This window comes from Lygodium microphyllum, chromosome 2, assembly GCF_053477565.2.
Source record: "Lygodium microphyllum isolate KBCC chromosome 2, Lygodium_microphyllum_v1.1.10, whole genome shotgun sequence".
Classification (NCBI taxonomy): Eukaryota; Viridiplantae; Streptophyta; class Polypodiopsida; order Schizaeales; family Lygodiaceae; genus Lygodium; species Lygodium microphyllum.
The window spans coordinates 102,487,190-102,506,865 of record NC_141136.1 but is presented as its reverse complement, the minus strand read 5'-3'; the positions used below and the strand labels follow the sequence as shown (position 1 = coordinate 102,506,865).

The window sequence follows — 19,676 nt, the reverse complement described above, 5'->3', positions numbered from 1 at the left end:
AAATTATTCGAAAATGGAGTTCATGCAATTGCATATAGTAGATGATTTCAACATGTTGCTAAAGAAGCTAGTGGAATGTGCAGTGTATGTTGTAGCATCATTGGGCACATGTGTCATAGATCAAGAATTAAGACAATTGATGTCTTCACTTGAGCTAAGTAGCCTCAGCCTAAGAGAATAGTAGATTTGTTCCATGTGATTTGCTAGATCAAAGTCTCAATAATAGTACCACCAAAATATTGTTTTGCATTTACTTCAAATCACCTTGTTGGCGATGATCAAGCTTCAACCCTAAGAGCTTACTTTCTACAAACTCAAGGTTATGGATGCAATATCCCAATTTGATCAAAGTTGAACCTTTTTCATGATCTAATAGGCATTGGACATCTTTCTTTGACACCTCTAACATCTTAACATTGTCCAAAACATTGTCCCAAGAGCATAAATTCTATATACTTGAGGTATTGGGGTTACGATACCTCAATTTGACTTGGTGAGATATCTTACCATGCCTCAAAAGGCACTCCACTTAATGAGATTGACTCCTTCAACATCTGAACTAGTCATTGATAATCTGTTAGCTTTCTATATTGCTTGTTGGGGGAGGAAACCTCCAAAAATCAATAAATTCACATATTACTTGAAAGTTGGACTTGATATATTGAACACCTTGCTTAACTTGGAAACCCCACAATTTAAGGCCTCTAACTTGCACTCGCTTGAGGTATTAATGTGTTAAGCTAACAATACACCCAAACCCTTACTTTGACATTGAAATTTTGGAAGCCTTACTTTTGGCACACCTTAATTGCAATAGATAGGCATCCTTTGCATGATTTGAAAGTCTCAACACCTTGAGCTTGACTTAGAGGGATTCATTATTTTCCTTGAACCATCAGTTCGAGGCATTTCTCCTACAGTATCTTGAGTCACCATCTACACCACCTTAGGTATCATTTAAATACCTTGGGCCAATACTAGCACCTCCTTTCCTACACTAAAAGATTGCCTTGCCTACACAAAAGCATATCCACATATCTTTAACCATGAGAACATCCATCTTCATCACATAAGAGAAACTCAAATGATTTTTTCCATAGAATACCCCAAGGCAACTTGAATTGACCCTTACAATCATCCCAATTATTCTATAGCACTTCAAGGATAGTGACCTTAACATTGAAAGAGACATAGTCTTCAACATAGAGGTTTGGTACATTGATATAAGTTACAAAGGACACTTTTGGGTTGAATGTATCACACATCTACTCTCGAATACCTTGAGTCAATTGATTAAGTCACCCATCCATCGTTTGAATCCAAAGTACCCAAATCTCCATCACTACTAAATACACGAACACCCATTGAGCTAGTCAATAGTCCACACACCACTTAAAGCCAGATCCAGGCTAATCAAAGTCCACATAATTACCCTCAAGGTATTGAAGGTAATACCTTGGGTTGCATTTCCATTGTTTAGAAGCCAAGAACAAAGACCTAGTTGAGAATACGTAAGTGGCTACTCCCTTGATAATCTTAAACAGTGTCTCTCATTATGTTGCTTTTGTGCCATATATCTACCAATTCAATGTATTTCAAATCCTTGAGCTCCCACATTTGGGACTTGGCCTCAACTTCTTGAAAGTTCAGCCTCTAGTTCATCTTGCAAAAATCTTTCTTGAACATAGCAAAGTGTGCTAATCACACACATTTCAATAGCAAAAGCTCAGATTTTGCAAACATAATGTGCAATATTACAACCAATGTAAATGTACATAAGATATCTATAAGTAGTTTGACACCTCGAGCTCTTTTTTGGGGAACAAAATGAGTCATCAACAAATGCCTAAGATTTTGGATAGAAAAAGAGTTTTCAATGTAGGCTTGAGCCAAAAAAAGTTTGGTGCAAGCTAGTTGCAATTCCATGTAAGAATGTTTCATCAATGAACATGTCTATACATAATAAAGAATAGGCTTTAGCCATAGTATACATATAACACTTAAAGGGCATTCCTATCTTGTAGATTTATGCTAATTCTAGGGCAAGAATACATCTTTACCAATGATGCAGTAAGTAGATGCATCTGAACATTACCAAAAATTTACATGCACCAATTTATGTCTAAAACTCAACTTCATTGTAATATGAAATCCCACTACATCATATCAAATGCTTTTTCCGTTGCTTTTGCATAATCAACACATGTATTTGTGTATATTTTCCATAACCAATAGTAATAAGTTTGCTACATCATTTTTCTTCTAAAACCAAATAAGTATTTCATTGGACAAGGTTTTTAATGTATTATCTTTGGGATTTTTTTCTACCACTTTGTCCAAATTCTCGAAGGTGAGGTCTTTGTAAACATAGTCTAGGGGTTGATTCCAAATCAAATTTTACCTTTAAGTCATGATCTCAAACATGCTTTTAGAATTTGAGAGTCACCATCCCATTTTTAGGTTTAGATTTTTTTCAAGGTTTTTAATGTATTATCTTTGGGATTGCTTTCTACTATTTTGTCCAGATTCTCAAAGGTGAGGTCTTTGTAAAAACATTGTCTACGAGAGCTGATTCCAAACTTTGCATACTCAAGGGTAAATGCAAACGAGAACTTGCCTTTTGTCTCTTCAATTGCTTTTGTTGCCATCTGCACCTACTAGAAAAGGATTCCTTTGAGGGAAAACTCAAATCAAATTCCTCAAAGTATATACCCTAATGATGACCTTGCATTTATAGGCCCTAATGATAACCTTGCAATATAAACCCTTATGATGGCTTTACATTGTAAGCTAATGATAACATTTTTGACACCCCACTGTCAACAAATGTGCAATGTTTAGACTAGCATTGTGGGTTTACCTCGTGCTTGTCGATAACACACTTTTTATGAATCTATACAATTTTTTTTTAAACAGAAAGTCATATTTGTGTGTGGTTAAGAATCGGTGTTTATTTATGAATAAAAGTGGGAATGAGTTGTGAACTATGTTACATAGTCCCTCAACTTAGCAAGAAACCATTGATAAAAATGTGGTTATACTAAAGAGGGGTGTAAACATCTAGATCATGGTAGCTCATGGATAGGAATGCAATATGTCACATTACATCCAAGATTGTGTCTCATGTGCCTAGCCTACTAGCTATATAATATTTCTACAATCAAGAGTTTGTCAGCTAGAGGGTGGTGCTTCAATTGGTCAGTTAAAGGAAACTTGCACATCATTGCCAAAGGTTGTGATAGGTCCTGAAATGTTCTTGTGTTCCTTGAGTAGTTCAATTAGCACTTCTTTATCCCCCTTGCCAAAGGTTGTGGTAGGTCTTGAAATGTTCTTTTGGATATGGGAAATGTCTCCCATTCTAAAAGCAATAATGGTTTCGATATCAAGGATAGGTGAATAAGTTGTGCATCAACTTCAATTATGTACCGAGTCAACTGCTTGAATATCCTATAAGCAACATCTCTCTCTCAACTTCTTCTCTATTGAAAAATACATAAAAATTTAGGATGCTATCAAATTTAACATTCATCAAGATTTAGCACTTCCTTACAAGTAGGTTCAAAGTCTTTGTGTACATACTCACGCCCTTTGGCCTAACCAATGTGTTATTGACTTACCAACAATTGATTTAGAATATTCAAGTATATGCTAAAAGGAAGTGACTTACTCACGCCCTTTGGCCTAACCAATGTGTTATTGACTTACCAACAATTGATTTAGAATACTCAAGTACATGCTAAAAGAAAGTGACTTATGGTCTTTGTTGATAGCATATGTGTCAACTCCAGCTGTTGGGGTGAATACCTAAGTCGACTAAGACATGTCTTTGAGAGAAGTAAGCAACATAGACTCTCACTGAACCCCTCAAAATGCTAGTTTTGGGTGGAACATGCACGTATCCTATGGCATGTGGTGTCAAAGATAGGGATTGTCATAGACTTTTCAAAGGTGAAGCCTATTGTCAACTCCCCCCAAAAATTCAATATCAAGGAAGTACAATGCTTTGTTAGCCATATGGCGTATTATAGGGACCTTGTTCTAAATTATGCAATCATTCCTAGACCATTGTATAAATTGTGTATAATTCGTATGTTGAATGAATCTAAACATGAAAAAAGGATCTTATATCCATATTAGTTTTACAAGCCCCATACTCAAAAAGGATCATATATCCATGTTAGTTTTATACATCTAAACACTAGAAAAGGAGCCTATATCCATATTAGTTTTATGAGCCCCAGACTAAACACTAAGGTCACATGTTCACATTAATGCTTCCAAGATTCCAACAAGAGTGGTATTATGTTTGCTTAGTAAACACCATGGATTTCCTAGTCAGCTTTATAAGTAGGAAGCTCATGGATAATGACAAAAATTACTCTATTGTTGAATGGGGAGGATTGAGAATAGTCTAGCCTCTGAAAAAGTTGACATTATCTTCTATCTACCCCATTCACATTCTTTGGAGACCATGTAGTCTTGCTTTATTTAATGAGAACAAGATGTGTGCAACCAAACACATAGCTCAATGTCTACTTCTATTGCTTGAATTTTATTTCTATGTAGTTGTCTGGATGCATAATGAATGATCTTCCAAATGCCCACTTAATTCAAAAGGAGAACAAAGTCTTTAGAGTAGGCCTTCCTGCTTATTGGGCCCATGACATAGTAGAAATTTTGGAGCATGGATTTTCAAACCACCCAATATGAAAGTCAAGACACCCATTATGAAAGCCAAGACACCCATTCTTAGTAGGACTTATTTCTACTAGTTTATTGTAAGCTAACTAACTCTATCAACTATGGTAGGACAATCGTTTGAGGAGGTGTGTGTGCAAGGATGAGATGTTGGATATGCTCCAAGGAGCACATGGAGGACTCACGAGCAATCATTTCAAGAAGTACTTCAAGCTCAATTATAGTGGTGATAATTTCAATGGTATGGACCTCTGCTCTATTAACATCAATGTTTGTTCAAAATGTAAGATCAGAAAACGAGTCAAGGTTTCCCTTGCTTCAACCACAATGGAATGTTGCAAAGAAGCTAGGTCTATCAAAAATAGTCCCCATCCATGGAAATAGTATATATTAGTAAAAACCGTAATTAGAGAAGTCCTTCACCTATTGTGGAGCATCAAGAGGATCTATTTTAGCTCCTTTCTTCTTGAAAGTCATGGTAAAGGCTTCACGATGCTTTTCTTCTTTTAGTTTTCCTTCCTATCTTCATGAGGAATACCTTTTGGGCTCTCTTCTTATTGAAGTAGTCTTTCTTCTTGTAGCCAACCTTGTGATAAAATTCACACACAATTGGTTCACTATGGATGGCCATGTTCTTCCCCTTAAACTTGAATTTGGTGTGGAGGGCTAGGTATTGCATTGGCTTCTTGCTTAAACTTCACTCTTTTCTCTTCTTTTAGAAAACGGGCTCAACCTCAACTAGCACAAGGGGGGCATATTGATAAGAATAGTGGCCACATGGTCATGCTTATCAAGCAATAGCGATTGAAGCAAGACACCAATAACAATGTCTTCTTGCACTTTGAGTTCAATTCCTCCAAGTTGCATTAGCAAGAGCCTAATATGATATCAATGAGATGCAAGAGATGACTGGGGCTTCATTTCTAATTTGAAAAAGTCAATGAGCAATCCAAACTTGGAGCTTTTTGATTGAGCTCTGAAATTTTTATTGAGCCAATCCCGAATATCATTTGCAATGTCACATCCATCTACATGATAGATACACGTATCATCCAACTCTAGTTTGATGATAGATTGATGTTTGACATCTGTAACTTCCCATGCAACTACTTAAGTTGCTTCTCATGGCTTCTTTTTCTCTTTGGTAATGTTCCTCCATAATCCTTTCCCCATAAGGATCAACTTGATCCTTGTTTGCAAGTTGTGAAATGCATATCCTTTCAATTTAGTAGTTTTTTCATCTCCAAACAGAAGACGCTTAGTAAGTTGAGAAAAATGAGATAAATAATATAAATAACTTATTCTCATAGTGGTAATAATGAAACTATGTTTAGGAACACAAGAATGGCCATAAAAGCAACTCATCTCAATGCAAAAAGATAATGGAGCAAATGGATGAGTGGGAATATTGGATTAGACAATAGATTAAAAAGTGTGTTAAAGTAAATGTATTTGTAGCAAACCCCCTCAATCAAAGTACGGAGCTCGTTGGCATCCCATTTGAGTAGGGAATCATGCAATCATAACTAGTGCTATCAATGTGAACTTCAATCTTGAGATGGCAACTTGGCATGATTCCAAGTAGCAAATCTCCAACTTTAAGGAGTCGATATTCAACATGACCATCACGCAATATCTACTAATAGGGACTTGCCATTGATTCTATTATTCAACACAAACAAGGCTTCCAAAAGGTATTTAGTCTCTTCTCAATGTCAAAGATGATATATTAGCATCATGAAAATGAGAAGAGAACAACTCATGCAATGGGAAGAAGAGCTGAAGTCTGAAGTCTGAAGTCTTGGGAGCACAAGGGCCAGGAATATATAGATCCATCATGCTCTAATACCACAATGACATTTTGGAAGAGAGATGGAGAGGAGAGATAGTATGGGAGTATGTAAAAGAGTCAAAACACAAAGAATAAGTTGCATCATCAAAAGAGAATGAGATGCCTCTGTAGAGATATTTCAACTAGTGGCATTGCAAAGTGGTTTCGTTAGGTGCAATCTCACCTAAGTGGTTAATTAATAGGTAGATATCTTAAAAGGGTGGAGATGATAAGTTAAAAAGTGGGTTCCTATGGTCTTGCATGTGCATGTGCATGTGTGTGTGTGCGTGTGGAGACCCTCCCTTCATTGATTGGGAGCAAATATAAGATGAAATAGTTAACCCTAGCTAGTATTTCTCTTGTGCATTTGCTTAATGCATATCATAGATCATAGATTAAATATTTTAACATGTGCACACACAGAGGGAGAGGGAGAATAAGCATGTAAGTCCTTTAATCTTTCATTTATTTGACGTAAGGGAACTACCCTAGCTATATTACTTATATTGACTACATACCACCATATTACTTGAGAGAGTACTCTCACATGATCTAAGCTTTTGGCTTCCACTCCATCGATTAAAAGTCGAATCTTGGAGACTATGTAACCCTTTTTCAAAGGAAAACCACTTTTGCCTCTTTTCATCTCTCTCTCTCTCTCAATATTTCCTACCTTTCTCATTAGGTCTATGTGTGTGTGTGGGGGGGGGGGGGGGGGGGGGGGGGGGGGGGGGCGTGCGCTGTTCAATCAAGTGAACAAGAGTACTTCATGGGGAGGCATAATAGGTTCCTGAGTGAGCAAGGTGAAGTAGAAACATTAAGAGATTGAGAACAAAAAACACATTGATATTTGGGTTAAGGGGTGTATATAACCTAAACGATCCATTTTACCTGCAAGTGTCCTACATTTTGAACATGGGATGTAATGAGGTTCATTGGAGATGGAAATCATAAATTCTTAAGATATTGGAAAGTTTTTCATCCTTAGTGCACAACCAAAGAAAATAACAAGACTAGGTAGATGTTTTCTGAAAACCGTCATGTTTGGCAAGAAGCTTATCAGCATATTGACGGAGCTAGAGAGAGAACTTAAACCTCAAAAACCAAAGGGTGGATAAAGTTGCACTTGAAATGAGTTTTTAGAATGATCTTGAAGTGGAAAGCTACAAAACTTTCTTGTGGAGCATTGGCCGCAAAATGTCACATTAAGGGAGGAGGATGATCCGAGGTAACAGACAAGATATTCTTGATCTCATCCAAGATCTATGTTGTACACGAGATACAATATCAACAAATCAACTAGTCAAAGCATGTGACAATGCTTCCATATCTAGCAAGTTTTATTCCAAACTTTTGGCAGCTACTCTATATCCACATTATCCATTGTTGCTAAAGACAACATCAGAACATATCATCAAAATAAGGATGTTACACAGAGTCAGGACACACTAAGTACTCATAATAAGCTATCGTAGCTTTCAATCCAGAATTTAGTTTGCATAATAAGGACATTTGAGCATTGTTCCTTAGTAAGAGCTTTGCCCAGGGAAACATTTGATTGTTAAAGACACTTCTAACTCGTAGGGAAATTATACAGGGTATTATTGTTCCTGAGTAAGAGATTTGCCTAGGGGGAATATTTGCTTGTTAAGATACTTTAACTCATCACAGAAACTGCTCCTGAAAGCACAGGTTTGGTTGAATCCATTTTCTTAGCAAGCAAGCTTAAGTTCGCATTGCCCACTGAGATGGCTCACAGGCATGGTTGTATTTGTGCGCATGAGACGCCTTGTGTAGTTGAGTGCGGCAATAGCGGCCATACCAGCAGTCTTCGCGCCCAGCTGCATCAGGTGGAAGTTCCTGCACCACCCAAGAATCATGAATCACAAGGACAAAACTGCTTGGCATAAACAATCCTCCTTTCACCATTTACTCTAAATTTCAAAGGTCCGTGCTTAAATGTAAGTGGCCAATACTGACATGTTTTGGCAGTAAACATCTGAATTTGTAAATGAGATGCTCCATCACAGAATCTGTACATTGGCTGAAATGCAATACAATACAAACCATCAAGGAAGGAAGAGTTTGCAGAGTTGTAATCAAAAGACATTGAAAGCCAGGCTTTGAGGCTCACTTGCACAAATAGGATTCTGCTGTGATCGAAGCAACCTGGCTCCTTGGCAAATTTGGTTTGTCTGGAGCACAAAAAACCAGTCGACCAGATAAAGAAAGGCAAGCAGAAAGTCTTGCCTCAAGCTTACTGGACAACAACTATTTACTCCAACAAAGCAGCCAAATGTACCAATTTCACCGCTATCCATTTTGGTGAGGCACTCATCAAACACATCTTGAATCTCAAGCCTCTCCTCTCGTAAGTAGCGCTTTGTGACCTTGAAAATTAGAAGGGGAAAAAGGGAAAAGATCATGCACCTCCTTTTTCAACCATCTGTCAATTACAAACAACCAAATTAATTGGATAACTCACATCTTGTTCATACATGTTGCCTCTGAAACTTCCCTGCGGAAGATCCGTTATCCTCCGCTCAACAAGCTGTAACCCCAGAAAGTAAAGTTTCCCTGAAATTTCCAATACACCAAAAGAGCAAGAAAATGTGGCAATTCCTATTATCTATAGTAATACCTTCTTGAGCATTCCAGAATTTACACAGCTTACTGGTTCACCATTGGATCTGATCAGGTTTTGGGTGCGCCAATAAAGATCACAAAAAACTCCACCACATCCTGCACCTGTACAATCTCCAAAGATACAGTGAAAAAGTTCAAAATTGCAGCATCCTGCCCCCAGTGAAAACCTTCAAGACTTACAGGACTGTGGAATGTCGATATCTATTCGCTCTGGCATAAGTGCGTTGCACACAGAGCATGAAAGATGGACAGTCCCTGGACTACAGTGGTAGCCAACACCTAGAAAGCAATTGTAAACAGAGTGAAAATTATGAAAAAGATTACTGCATGAATCAGAAGTTCAGATGGACAAAAGAGGATGAGATTCACTTCTCAAAGATGAGCGAGTTCTGGAGGAATTAGGTCTTGGGCATTGAGGGCAACCGCCATGATGGTGGTGTTCAGCTTCATCGTAACTATCATCATCAGTAGATACATCATCACCAGATTCACCTACACTCAGCTACCCACATGTAAAAGAGCATTAGAAATCAGTGGAGCCCTTTCATATGGCAAGTGCTTCAAGGGAAAAAGGTGACTATACAAAGTCTAAGGGTTATAGATCAAACTTACAGAACTGTTTCCAACTATAGCAATTCGATCAAGTTGTGCAATCTCTTCAGCTGATCTTTTTAAAGATGGGTGCTCCTTCAGAACGTCCTAAAATGCACATCATTGTGAATCCAGTGTAGATTTCTCAAAATATAGATAAAGGTAGACTTCTCAAAATATAGATAAAGGTGAAAAGCTAAGAGTTTGAAAGTTTAGCACCAAATCCCACAACATCACTAGAAAAACCAAAACCAGTAGCATGTGAAAGCCCGAGATCAAAACATCATCCGGTCAAACTGGTCATCAATGACGCTTGCATAGTTCTTGTTCATGGGGGTCTTAACAGCACGGAATACCTGTACAAGAGAGAAATCATGGGAGGATCCTAAGAGTAGTAGCCTATTTGAGACCCTCTCCAAGCCTCAAATCCTTCTCTAGACTTGAGTGGCTCACACTTGTTCAATGTGTGTGTGTGTGTGTGTGTGTGTGTGTGTGTGTGTGTGTGTGTACCTCCTTATGACATGAAAAACCCCCTCCCAAAACAAGGACAATGCCCCCTTCCCTCCATAAGATGATAGAAAAGGACCCCTATGTTTCCTATAGTTGGTCTTGGTTGTGAAGATATGCTAGGATTTGCATTGAGAAAACACAGCATGTACAACCAACATTGAAACACAAAGACTCAGACATTGACAAGCAAAACTCAAACCCCGAAGGCAAAATGTAAACACAAAACTCAAAACTCAAACACAGACAAACACAGAGAGAAGAAACTCTAAAGTGAATGAATGTTGTGAATGGATGTAAGGCTGTACAGAATGCCCAAGGGCAGAGCAATGGAGTGTCGGAGAGTGACATCCACCGGAGATGGATCCCAAGTGCTGTGACCACCAGTCAAGGTGACAGAAGGTGAGGAAAACACCAAACACTAATCACTAGAGAGTCAAGAGACTAAGGCGACTTCCAAGATGGTGCCTGAGGAGGAAGGCAACAGCAAAAAGCTGCAAATGCAGCAATGGTGGAGCCGCCAAGAGGAGTAGAATGCACCCCAACTACCGCCAGGTAAAGGGAGGGGCCAATCGTTGATAGCAAAAGGTCACCCGATGAAGGGAAGGGCTCCCGAGTCCCAAACAATGGGCAACAAAAGTGGATGAAGACACCAAGCATCGGAGGAGCTGTGGGAGGTGTGGTAGTAGGAGTAGAATGCCTCCCAGCTGCCACCATGTGAAGGGAGGGGCCAATCGTTGACAGTTGAAGGTCACCTGATGAAGGGAAGGGCTTCGGGACAGTGGGCAGCAGCAATAGATGAAGACGCCAGGCGCTGGAGGAGCTGTGGAAGGTATGGCAGCCGTTGCAAAGGTCAAACCACCACATGGATGAGGGCTGTTGGCTGAAATCTATACAAGAGGAGTGAGAACCTACACAAAAGGGATGAGGCTAAATGGTGGCAGCCTGCTGTCTATTTATAAATATTGAAGGGTTTTCCAACAATTAAGCTTTTGGGAGACCACTGAAACTCTCTCGAACTGCGCACCAATTTTACATTAATTAAGCATGTTTTGGGGTTGTTTAAATATGGTAATCAACTATAAAGCGTGTTTTAGCTTAACATCCCCTCTCAAGCCCAAAACTGAGCCTAAAAGGGAAGGCTTACAATGTTTACCCCAAGGCATTTCACCCCAAAGCAACCAAGGCATCGGACAAAGGGTGCACACTCGTTGCCCAGTGGCCTACCAAGACTACAAAGGCGATGGTTATCTTACCAAGGGAGTCCAAGTAGTCACCCCAAAGAGGACAAGGCATCGAACAAAGGGTGCATATTGGCTGCCCAATGGCCACCAAGCCCTACAAAGGCAAATGAAATCACATTAAACTACTGCTTTTATTTGTGTTTTTCTTCTCTTCTTTTTTTTGTTGGGTTTTTGGGTGGGGGGGGGGGGGGAGGATTTTGAAAATCATTATGGGCGGCAACCGATTAAATAATAATGACCCAAAAGACGGGAGGAGGGATGTTACACCCAACACATCACAAGCTTACCCATCTACTCCCAGATATCGATGACGAGGAAAAGGTGATCAAGTATCATGTGAAGAAGAATGGTGGTATAATCCATTGATGGAAATAGCTTAGGATCTGTCCAATGGTACTCTACACAATGCAATGCATAGTATGCTACATGCTTAAGAATGCTCATGCAATAGGTGCCACTTGAACAATGTTCTCGCGGAAAAATTATCACTTGCCCAAGCGCCCTAGTACAAAGATGATGAAATCATACAATGCATAGGGGAAGGAACAACAGGGGAAAAGGCCGATATCAAAGACAAGTGCCGAAACCTATAGAATACCAAGAAGGGTTGAAAACCCCTCTCAATTGGATGGCGATACCGAAGAAGGAAAAGGAGTCTTATGATGTCACTCTTCATGTGGTGCTCAGAGCCATGTGGATGAAGATGATGAAGCATCCCTATTGGAAGAGCAAGGATAGAAGTCACCTCCGGATAGCATCAAGAGAGATGCTACACGATCGGCCACAGGAGGAAAGCCTCCATGCTGGTAGAAGTATAAAACTCCAAGTAGATGGAACCATGAAGGGAACGACACACAACTCCTATCTCCAGCTAGGAAGGACTAGTGCAAGCCTGCATGTGAGCCCTGCTTTGAAATACCAAACCTTGCAAAAGATATCAAAATTTGCAAGCACAAAGGTGAGTAGTGAGATGCTCCAAAAAAGCAAAACTGAAAAGAAAAGAAAGCAAAGCTAAGTGCAATGCAATGAGTATGTAAGTATGCAACGGAAGACTAAAAAGATAAAGGCTAAGTCTGGAGCCAACATCGAGTATGACGAGGTGGAAAAATGTTCCTAGAAAGTGCAGTGGATACCCTAGAAATGGATGCATGATGTGCAATAGGTGAGTCACTAGCAAACCAAACAGCTAATTCTTTAGGAGTAATAAAAGATATAGATTGTTGAGCTTGTTCGTGTACTAGCAGCCACTAGGGCCAAGATCAGATGGTATAGCAGCAAGAGGCATAGCCCCACTGGGCTAGCCAACCAAAATGGAGGCAGTCACAACGATCTGTTGTGGTTTTCTAAGTGGAAGACCTTGGGCCTTGGTACGACACTCGTTCACATGGCCCGACCTCTAGCGGTGTGTATTGGGTGTAAAGGCCCTTACGCTACTCCCATGTGTATATTACTTTACACATGTGAACACACCCTTGCAAGTGTGAGTGGATTGTACCCTAAGTATAAATGCATTCTTTTATTCTTTGTGTGTACCACACTGGTATACACTTATCCGTCGACTCTCACTCTTACTCACTGTTCACTCAACTATTGTTGCTCCTCGATCAACATGAATATTCTAATTGCTTCCTCTCGCACACTCTTCAAAATGATATCACAGCATGAGAAGTAGTACAGACAATCATGACCAGCCCCAAGCAGGTAACAACAGTTAACACCAGGTGCAGGTCTGACGGAAAATCGACAGGGTTGATAGACTATCGACATCAAGTTTATAACAAACAGACACATAGCAAGCGACCAGCTCAAGCAGTCACGTAGTAGTGGGCATCACACTTCCAACAAGCAAGACGATTTTTGCAAGCAACAACTACGATAGCATATGCAGCGATCGTGGCTAACTGGCGACGTAAGATCGACACGTGCGCAGGACTAGTGACATTTTCTGCAGGCAACGCGACAGCATGGCATGCAACAGCTGGGGCCATTTCGTCAGTATTCTAACATTCTTTTTTACATTTTTTAATTTATTTCCAAAGCAAGTCCCTTATCTATTAACGGGGTTCAACATGCAAGCACAAAACGCAGATTTGGTGTTGGATACGCCTAACAATGATTGTTGACCCAGAAATTGCAGACATTGGGTGCATGTCTCGAAAATTTTGGGGCTTTTCATATATTAGTGAAACTTTACTCAATTGAGCCAATTTCGTTGAAATTTGTGCACAATTGGACCCCAAAATTTGGAGGTTTTGCAAAATTTGTGAAATTTCTACATCTGTCCATATTTTATGCTCGGGAGGATGTATTGATGCAATTAGGATAAATTCACTACAAAAATGGGCTTTTCGCATCGATGATACATTTTGAGCCAATTTGAGCTTTGACAATGAAATTTACAGCAGATTCGCTACTAAGTGGAAGAAATTTGAACTTGGGATGTTTCAAATGTTGTAAAAGGACAGCTTCTCTTGGTATATGCATTGCTGAATACTCGTTATGCAGTGAAACAATGGTATATACAGCACTTGGGTTATTGCATTTGGACATTACGATGATGTATTATTGAAGTGGGAGCTGTCTTTAATGCAAATGTATCAGATTTGATTCGTGTACATGCTGTAATTAGTACTTGAGACTAAAATTGCAGCAGAACATCTACTTCTTGGACATCTTGGAAGTACAAGTGTGTGTACTTGCTACTACATTCAACAACCTTGCTATTGGCTAAAAGTATTTAGCATTTTATTGCAATACTTTATTGCTGGAGATGGCTGGCAGTGCATCTACATCTGACACAAAGAATCTCTTTGAGATTCGTAAATTTGATGGCAATAACTTTGATCTTTGAAAAGATCGTATGCAAGGTTTACTCTTTTTGAAGGATTGTGATGATGTCTTGGTAGAACATAAGCTTGTTGCTTTGTTAGATGAGGATTGGGCTAAAATGAATAAAAAGGCCATTACTTACATTGAAATGGCTATCACAGATGATATCTTGGTTGATACCAAGGGACTTTCTACTGCCTATGCAGTTTGGGAGAAACTCAAGGCTACGTATGAGAATACAACTCCTGTCAATTAGATACAACCATTACTTACATTGAAATGGCTGTCACAAATGATATCTTGGTTGATATCAAGGGACTTTCTAGTGCCTATGCAGTTTGGGAGAAACTCAAGGCTATGTATAAGAATACAACTCCTGTCAATCAGATACATCTCATGTGAAATTTGGTCAACTTGAAGCTCGATGAGTCTAAGACTATCTCAAAGCACTTGAATGCTTTCACTGGTATTTTGAGTCAATTACAGAATGCAAGCTTGCCATCTTTTGATCCTAAATCAAGGGCTATCTTCTTGCTCATGGCTTTGCCTGATTCATGGGAAGCATTGGTTGTCATTGGGCAACAATCCCAACTTGACATTTGATGGTGCGTATGGTTCTATTCTCATACTCACAGCCTAGATTCCACTCTTCCTTGGACTTCCTCCACCATAAGTAGACTGCTATTTCCAGTTACCCATCCAGTTTATCTAAATCAAACCAGTCCTTTCCTCGAAGGTATTAGACTATTAGCCAAACCTCACTGTCTTGAAAGAAAAATACAGACGATTTTGAGAAACAAATAGAAAGCACCCTTTACACCGAATGGAAAGAACAATCAATGTGAATCTACTACAAGGATCAATAAAGCAAACGATCTATTAATCCAGTGGTGTACAAGTTATATACCGAAACTAAATAATCACCTCGATTATGCTGCAGAGAGTATGATTCCTTTTGACAAAGATAACAGCTTCTCGACACTGAGGGCACTTGCATCTGGAGCTTCTATCATATTTCAAGAACTTAGAGAAACACCCATTACTGGAAAAAAGAGATAGTAAGTGTGAGTGTTATCCATCCTTATGATTTGACGATTCTGTTTCGAAAATAAACCAGGATTCAGAACTTTTAGGTGCTTAAGTACAACTGAGCCATATGTTACTGACTGTACGTATATTGCATTCGATAGGCTGTAATAAACTTCAGAGAACGTGCACTATCAAAACTCTTACCAGAAATTATGTAAGCAAGGTGCAACAGACACAACATCATGCCAAATGCTATGGCAAATGCAGCATTTGAAATCCTCCCCTGCTTTTGAAGCCTTGAAATTGCCCAAAAAACAAAAAGGACGATTTACTCAGGTGAAATCTCATGTGCTTGGTTAAAGCTCAAAGGATTTCAGCTGCCTTTAAGCCACCTTACAGATCATTAAATCTCATGTGCTTAGTTAAAGCTCAAAGGACCTCAGCTTCCTTTTAAGACACATTATTCCAGTAAAGATCATTGAATCTCAGGTCAATGGACTTCAGCCACCTTTGAGACACATCATTACAGTGAAGTCTATTGAAAAGAAGAGAGGAGATCTGCACCTTCGACATTTTCTGCACCAACTCTGAGATGAAGAAGCAAAGCCGATAATCCTTTCAAAAATGCAATTGTCCTTCTGATGAGAGAGAGCATGCACATAACAGTCTCCGGACTCGGACACACGCAGGTCATCCATTAAAGAGTGGAGGAGGTCCATGAGGAGTAACGAAGCGTAAAGTCCCCGCCTCAGAGAAACTAGCTTTTTATGATGATGTGATGTGATTAATGTCTCCGCATGTGAGAGAGAGAGAGAGAGAGACCTTGATAATTTTCTATTGTCGTAATCCTCTTTCCTTTACTAACAAAAGCCCAAAGCAAATGAGGCGAAACAAACCGTGCAGCTTGCGCTTAGCAGAGAGTCCACCTAAACTAACTAGTTTCTTATTACTATAGAAATTTTAGCATAAATTAAACTACACTAGTGTTTCCCCGCACATTTTAGAATGCTAGGTCACTTCACGACACTTTCGATGTTTTGAAATGACAAGCGAAATATCGCACGGTAACTTCGCTCTAACAATTTATTTTTCATCTTTCTCTCTCCTTTTTTTCTTCTCTGTCTTTAATTTTTTAATTTACTCTCTCCCTCCCCCTAAATTCCTTATGTCTAATTCTCTCTCTCTCTCTCTCTCTGCTTTCTAATTTAGCTTTTTTTCTCTTTACTTGGTTCTCTCTCTTTCCTTTTTTTCTCTCCTTGCTTTTCTTCTCTCTCTCTCCTTTTATTCTCCCCGCTCTCTCCCCTCTTTTACTTCTCTCTCCCTCTCCTCCTTTTTCCTTTTTTTCTTCTTCTCTCTCTCTCTCTTTCATTTTCTCTTTTTAAATTTTATCTTTCCTCTCTCTATAATTCTCTTTACATGTTCTCTCTCTCTCTCTCTCTCTCTCTCTCTCTCTCTCTCTCTCTCTCTCTCTCTGCCTCTGCCCCCCCAAGTCTCTCTTGAAATATGTAAATTTTATATTTTCCTTATATATAATTCTCTCTTTATGTTTATATTTTCTCTTTTTCTCCTCTCTCTCTCCTTTTACTCTCTCTCTCTCTCAAAATATATTTAAATTTAAAAAAACTTTTCTCTTTTTTTCCCATCTCTCTTTCTCTTTTTCTCTTTTTTCTTCTCTCTCTCTCCTCTTTTTTTCTTATTCTCTCTTTAATTATTTTTTTTAATTTTATATTTCCTCTCTCTATTATTCTCTCTATGTTCAAATTCTCTCTATTCTTCTTATTTTCTCTCTCTCATTTTCTTATCTTTATCTCTCTCCCCCCTCTCTCCTCTCTTTTCCTTTTTTCTTTTTCTCTCTCTCTCTTAAATGTTATATTTCCTCTCTCTATAATTATATTTCTCTATGTTCCCCCTCTCTCTCTCTCCCTCTCCTCTTCTTTCTTTTTTGCTCTTTGTATGTGCATATATAGATATGTGTGTATGTGCGTGTGTGTGTGTGTGTGTGTGTGTGTGTGTGTGTGTGTATCTCCTTATTTTAATTAAAAAGAAAGTTTAAATTTAAAATTTTAATCTAACTGAGAGACAGAGAGAGGACCTTGGCCCTACACATGAGAGAGAGGGGGGAGAAGAAAAATGTTTAATTTAAAAAAAACTATTCTCTTTCCTCTTTCCCCCCTCCTCTCTCTGTCTTCTTTTTTTTATCATTCTTCTTCTTCTTCTTCTTCTTCTTCTTCTTCTTCTTCTTCTCTCTCTCTCTCTCTCTCTCTCTCTCAAAGTGTGTGAAAAACTATATTTGAAAAACTTTAAATTTAAAAAAATTAGAAAATATTAAATTTTTAAAAAGTTTAATCTAATTGTGAGAGAGAGAGAGAGAGAGAAACTTTTGATTTAAAAATATGTTTGATGAAATTAAAGGAGAGAGAGAGAGAGAGAGAGAGAGAGAGAGAGAGAACCTAGGCCCTACACATAGAGAGAGGGGGGAGGGATTTAATTAAAAATGAGAGGGGAAAAAGAAAGAAAGAGAGGGGAGGGGGTTTCAATTTTTAAAAAGAAAGGGGGGAGCTTTAATGAAAAAAGGGACGGGGAAGAGAAAAATGAGAGATTATATGTGAGAAAGAGGGGGGAGGGGAGGGGGTTTTGATTGAAGAAGAGAGGTTTAGAAAAGGGGTAGGTTTGGGAAGCCCTCTGGAGGTTTGAAGCTTTTCAAACCTATAGCGAAAATAATATAATAATAAGATGAAATAATATTTAAAAAATAAAATATATTTAAATTGCTTGATTTGCCAGTTTAAGAAGAGTCCATGGAAATTTGTATATGTATTAGGCTATAGTGATTTTGATTTGGGGATTCGATGATTTTAAAGTCAAAAAAACAAGAAGATGATTTGTATATGAAGGGCTTGTTTGCCTATTTGGGTGGTGTTATGGTTAATATATTTTTGTTTTAAAAGGGGATTGGCCTAGTATTTACATTACTTGAAAATTGCTATTTATTTGGGGTCCTTTGAATTTGGTGGGTTTGTTTGTATGTGAATGCGAGTGCTTGGCAATGAGTGTGCAATTCTTATTTTTGCTTTTGAAAGTTGGAAGCATTGATCATGCTATGTTATTTTCCATGCGACTATTGTTCTATACATCTTACGACATAATTAGCTACATGTGAATATTGTTCTATGTATCTCGATATGTATGAAATGTTTGGATAAGTTACATGTGAAAATGAGGAGTAGTTCTATTGCACTTTTTGTTTTTTGGGATTGAAATAGGGTTTACAATAGATACACACATGGCATGCATTTACCCAATGAGATGATAATGCATTAAAAATTTAAAAAAAGAACAAACACCACAACACCACCTAAAAGAGATCCATTGTCAAGGACAATGAGAAATGAACTTTCAAAAAGGGGGGTGTGCATGATGATCATGGTGATTGTCGAGAGGGTTGTGGTACCTTAGCAAAGTAAAGGAAGCTTCCCTTCTTACTTTCTTCCTTACTTATTAACTTGCCTTGTTCTCGAAGCCATTGCTAGAGATTGAATAATGGTGGCAATAGAAGCAACTATGGTGGGGCTTGAAGAGTCAGTATGGGAGGGATACAAATTGAAGAAGGGACTTGGAACTACTCGACAACACACCTTGAAGCAACAAATACACTAAAACCATATCATGCAACTTAACTACATGTGAGAGAAGGTAGTAGGTTTATCTTGTCTTTCTTCTTTTCCTTTGCAACCATGGGTATTGTAGGAGGTGAGCATGAGGTAGGGAGTGGATCTTAGAGGTTGAGACCTACCATTGAGAGGCATATAGGCTGGAGAGAGAATTTGGAACCCTCGAAGAAATAAGGATGTGCTTGTACGGTCCCAATTCTATGGATCTAGGACTCTACATTATTTGTTCTATTATTGAGACCAACGACAAGAACCATGTTTTCATAACCACTCAAATTCCATGATTTGCTAGAGGAACAATGATAGTGCTTGCTAGTAGAAGATCAAGAGAATGTGAATCTATTAGCTCTTGTGATGAAGCATAGTTGTCTCTAAAAACTATCTAATTAGGAGGAAGGGCGGATCAAAAGGCAACTAATCCCTCGGAATTAGGATTGGATTCACAAATAAAGAAGGAAAAAAGTGAATATTAGAGTAGGTTTAAGAGCCCCAAACTCATTAAGAAGTCAATAGAAAAGCCACAAAATTTCCCAACTTCCACGAGCCTGTAGTGGTCATAAGTGGTCAAGTGTAGCCTATGCGTGAGCATAATTATAGAGCATGAGAACATAATCATTTGAGAGCAAAAAA

General features: G+C 38.7%; 1 protein-coding gene across 1 annotated transcript; it reads right to left on the bottom strand.

Moving 5' to 3' along the window:
* Positions 1 to 7,957: 7,957 nt before the first annotated feature.
* LOC148040109 (uncharacterized) lies at positions 7,958 to 16,189 on the bottom strand. Its single transcript, XM_087696754.1, has 12 exons — positions 15,940 to 16,189; positions 15,580 to 15,671; positions 15,271 to 15,388; positions 9,788 to 9,874; positions 9,545 to 9,677; positions 9,356 to 9,454; positions 9,171 to 9,277; positions 9,015 to 9,080; positions 8,832 to 8,919; positions 8,664 to 8,724; positions 8,510 to 8,573; positions 7,958 to 8,389 (listed from the first exon to the last, which is right to left on the bottom strand). Exons 1-12 carry the CDS (start codon positions 15,946 to 15,948, stop codon positions 8,255 to 8,257), a joined length of 1,059 nt encoding a protein of 352 aa, XP_087552880.1. The 5' UTR covers positions 15,949 to 16,189; the 3' UTR covers positions 7,958 to 8,254.
* Between the last annotated feature and the right edge of the window lie 3,487 nt (positions 16,190 to 19,676).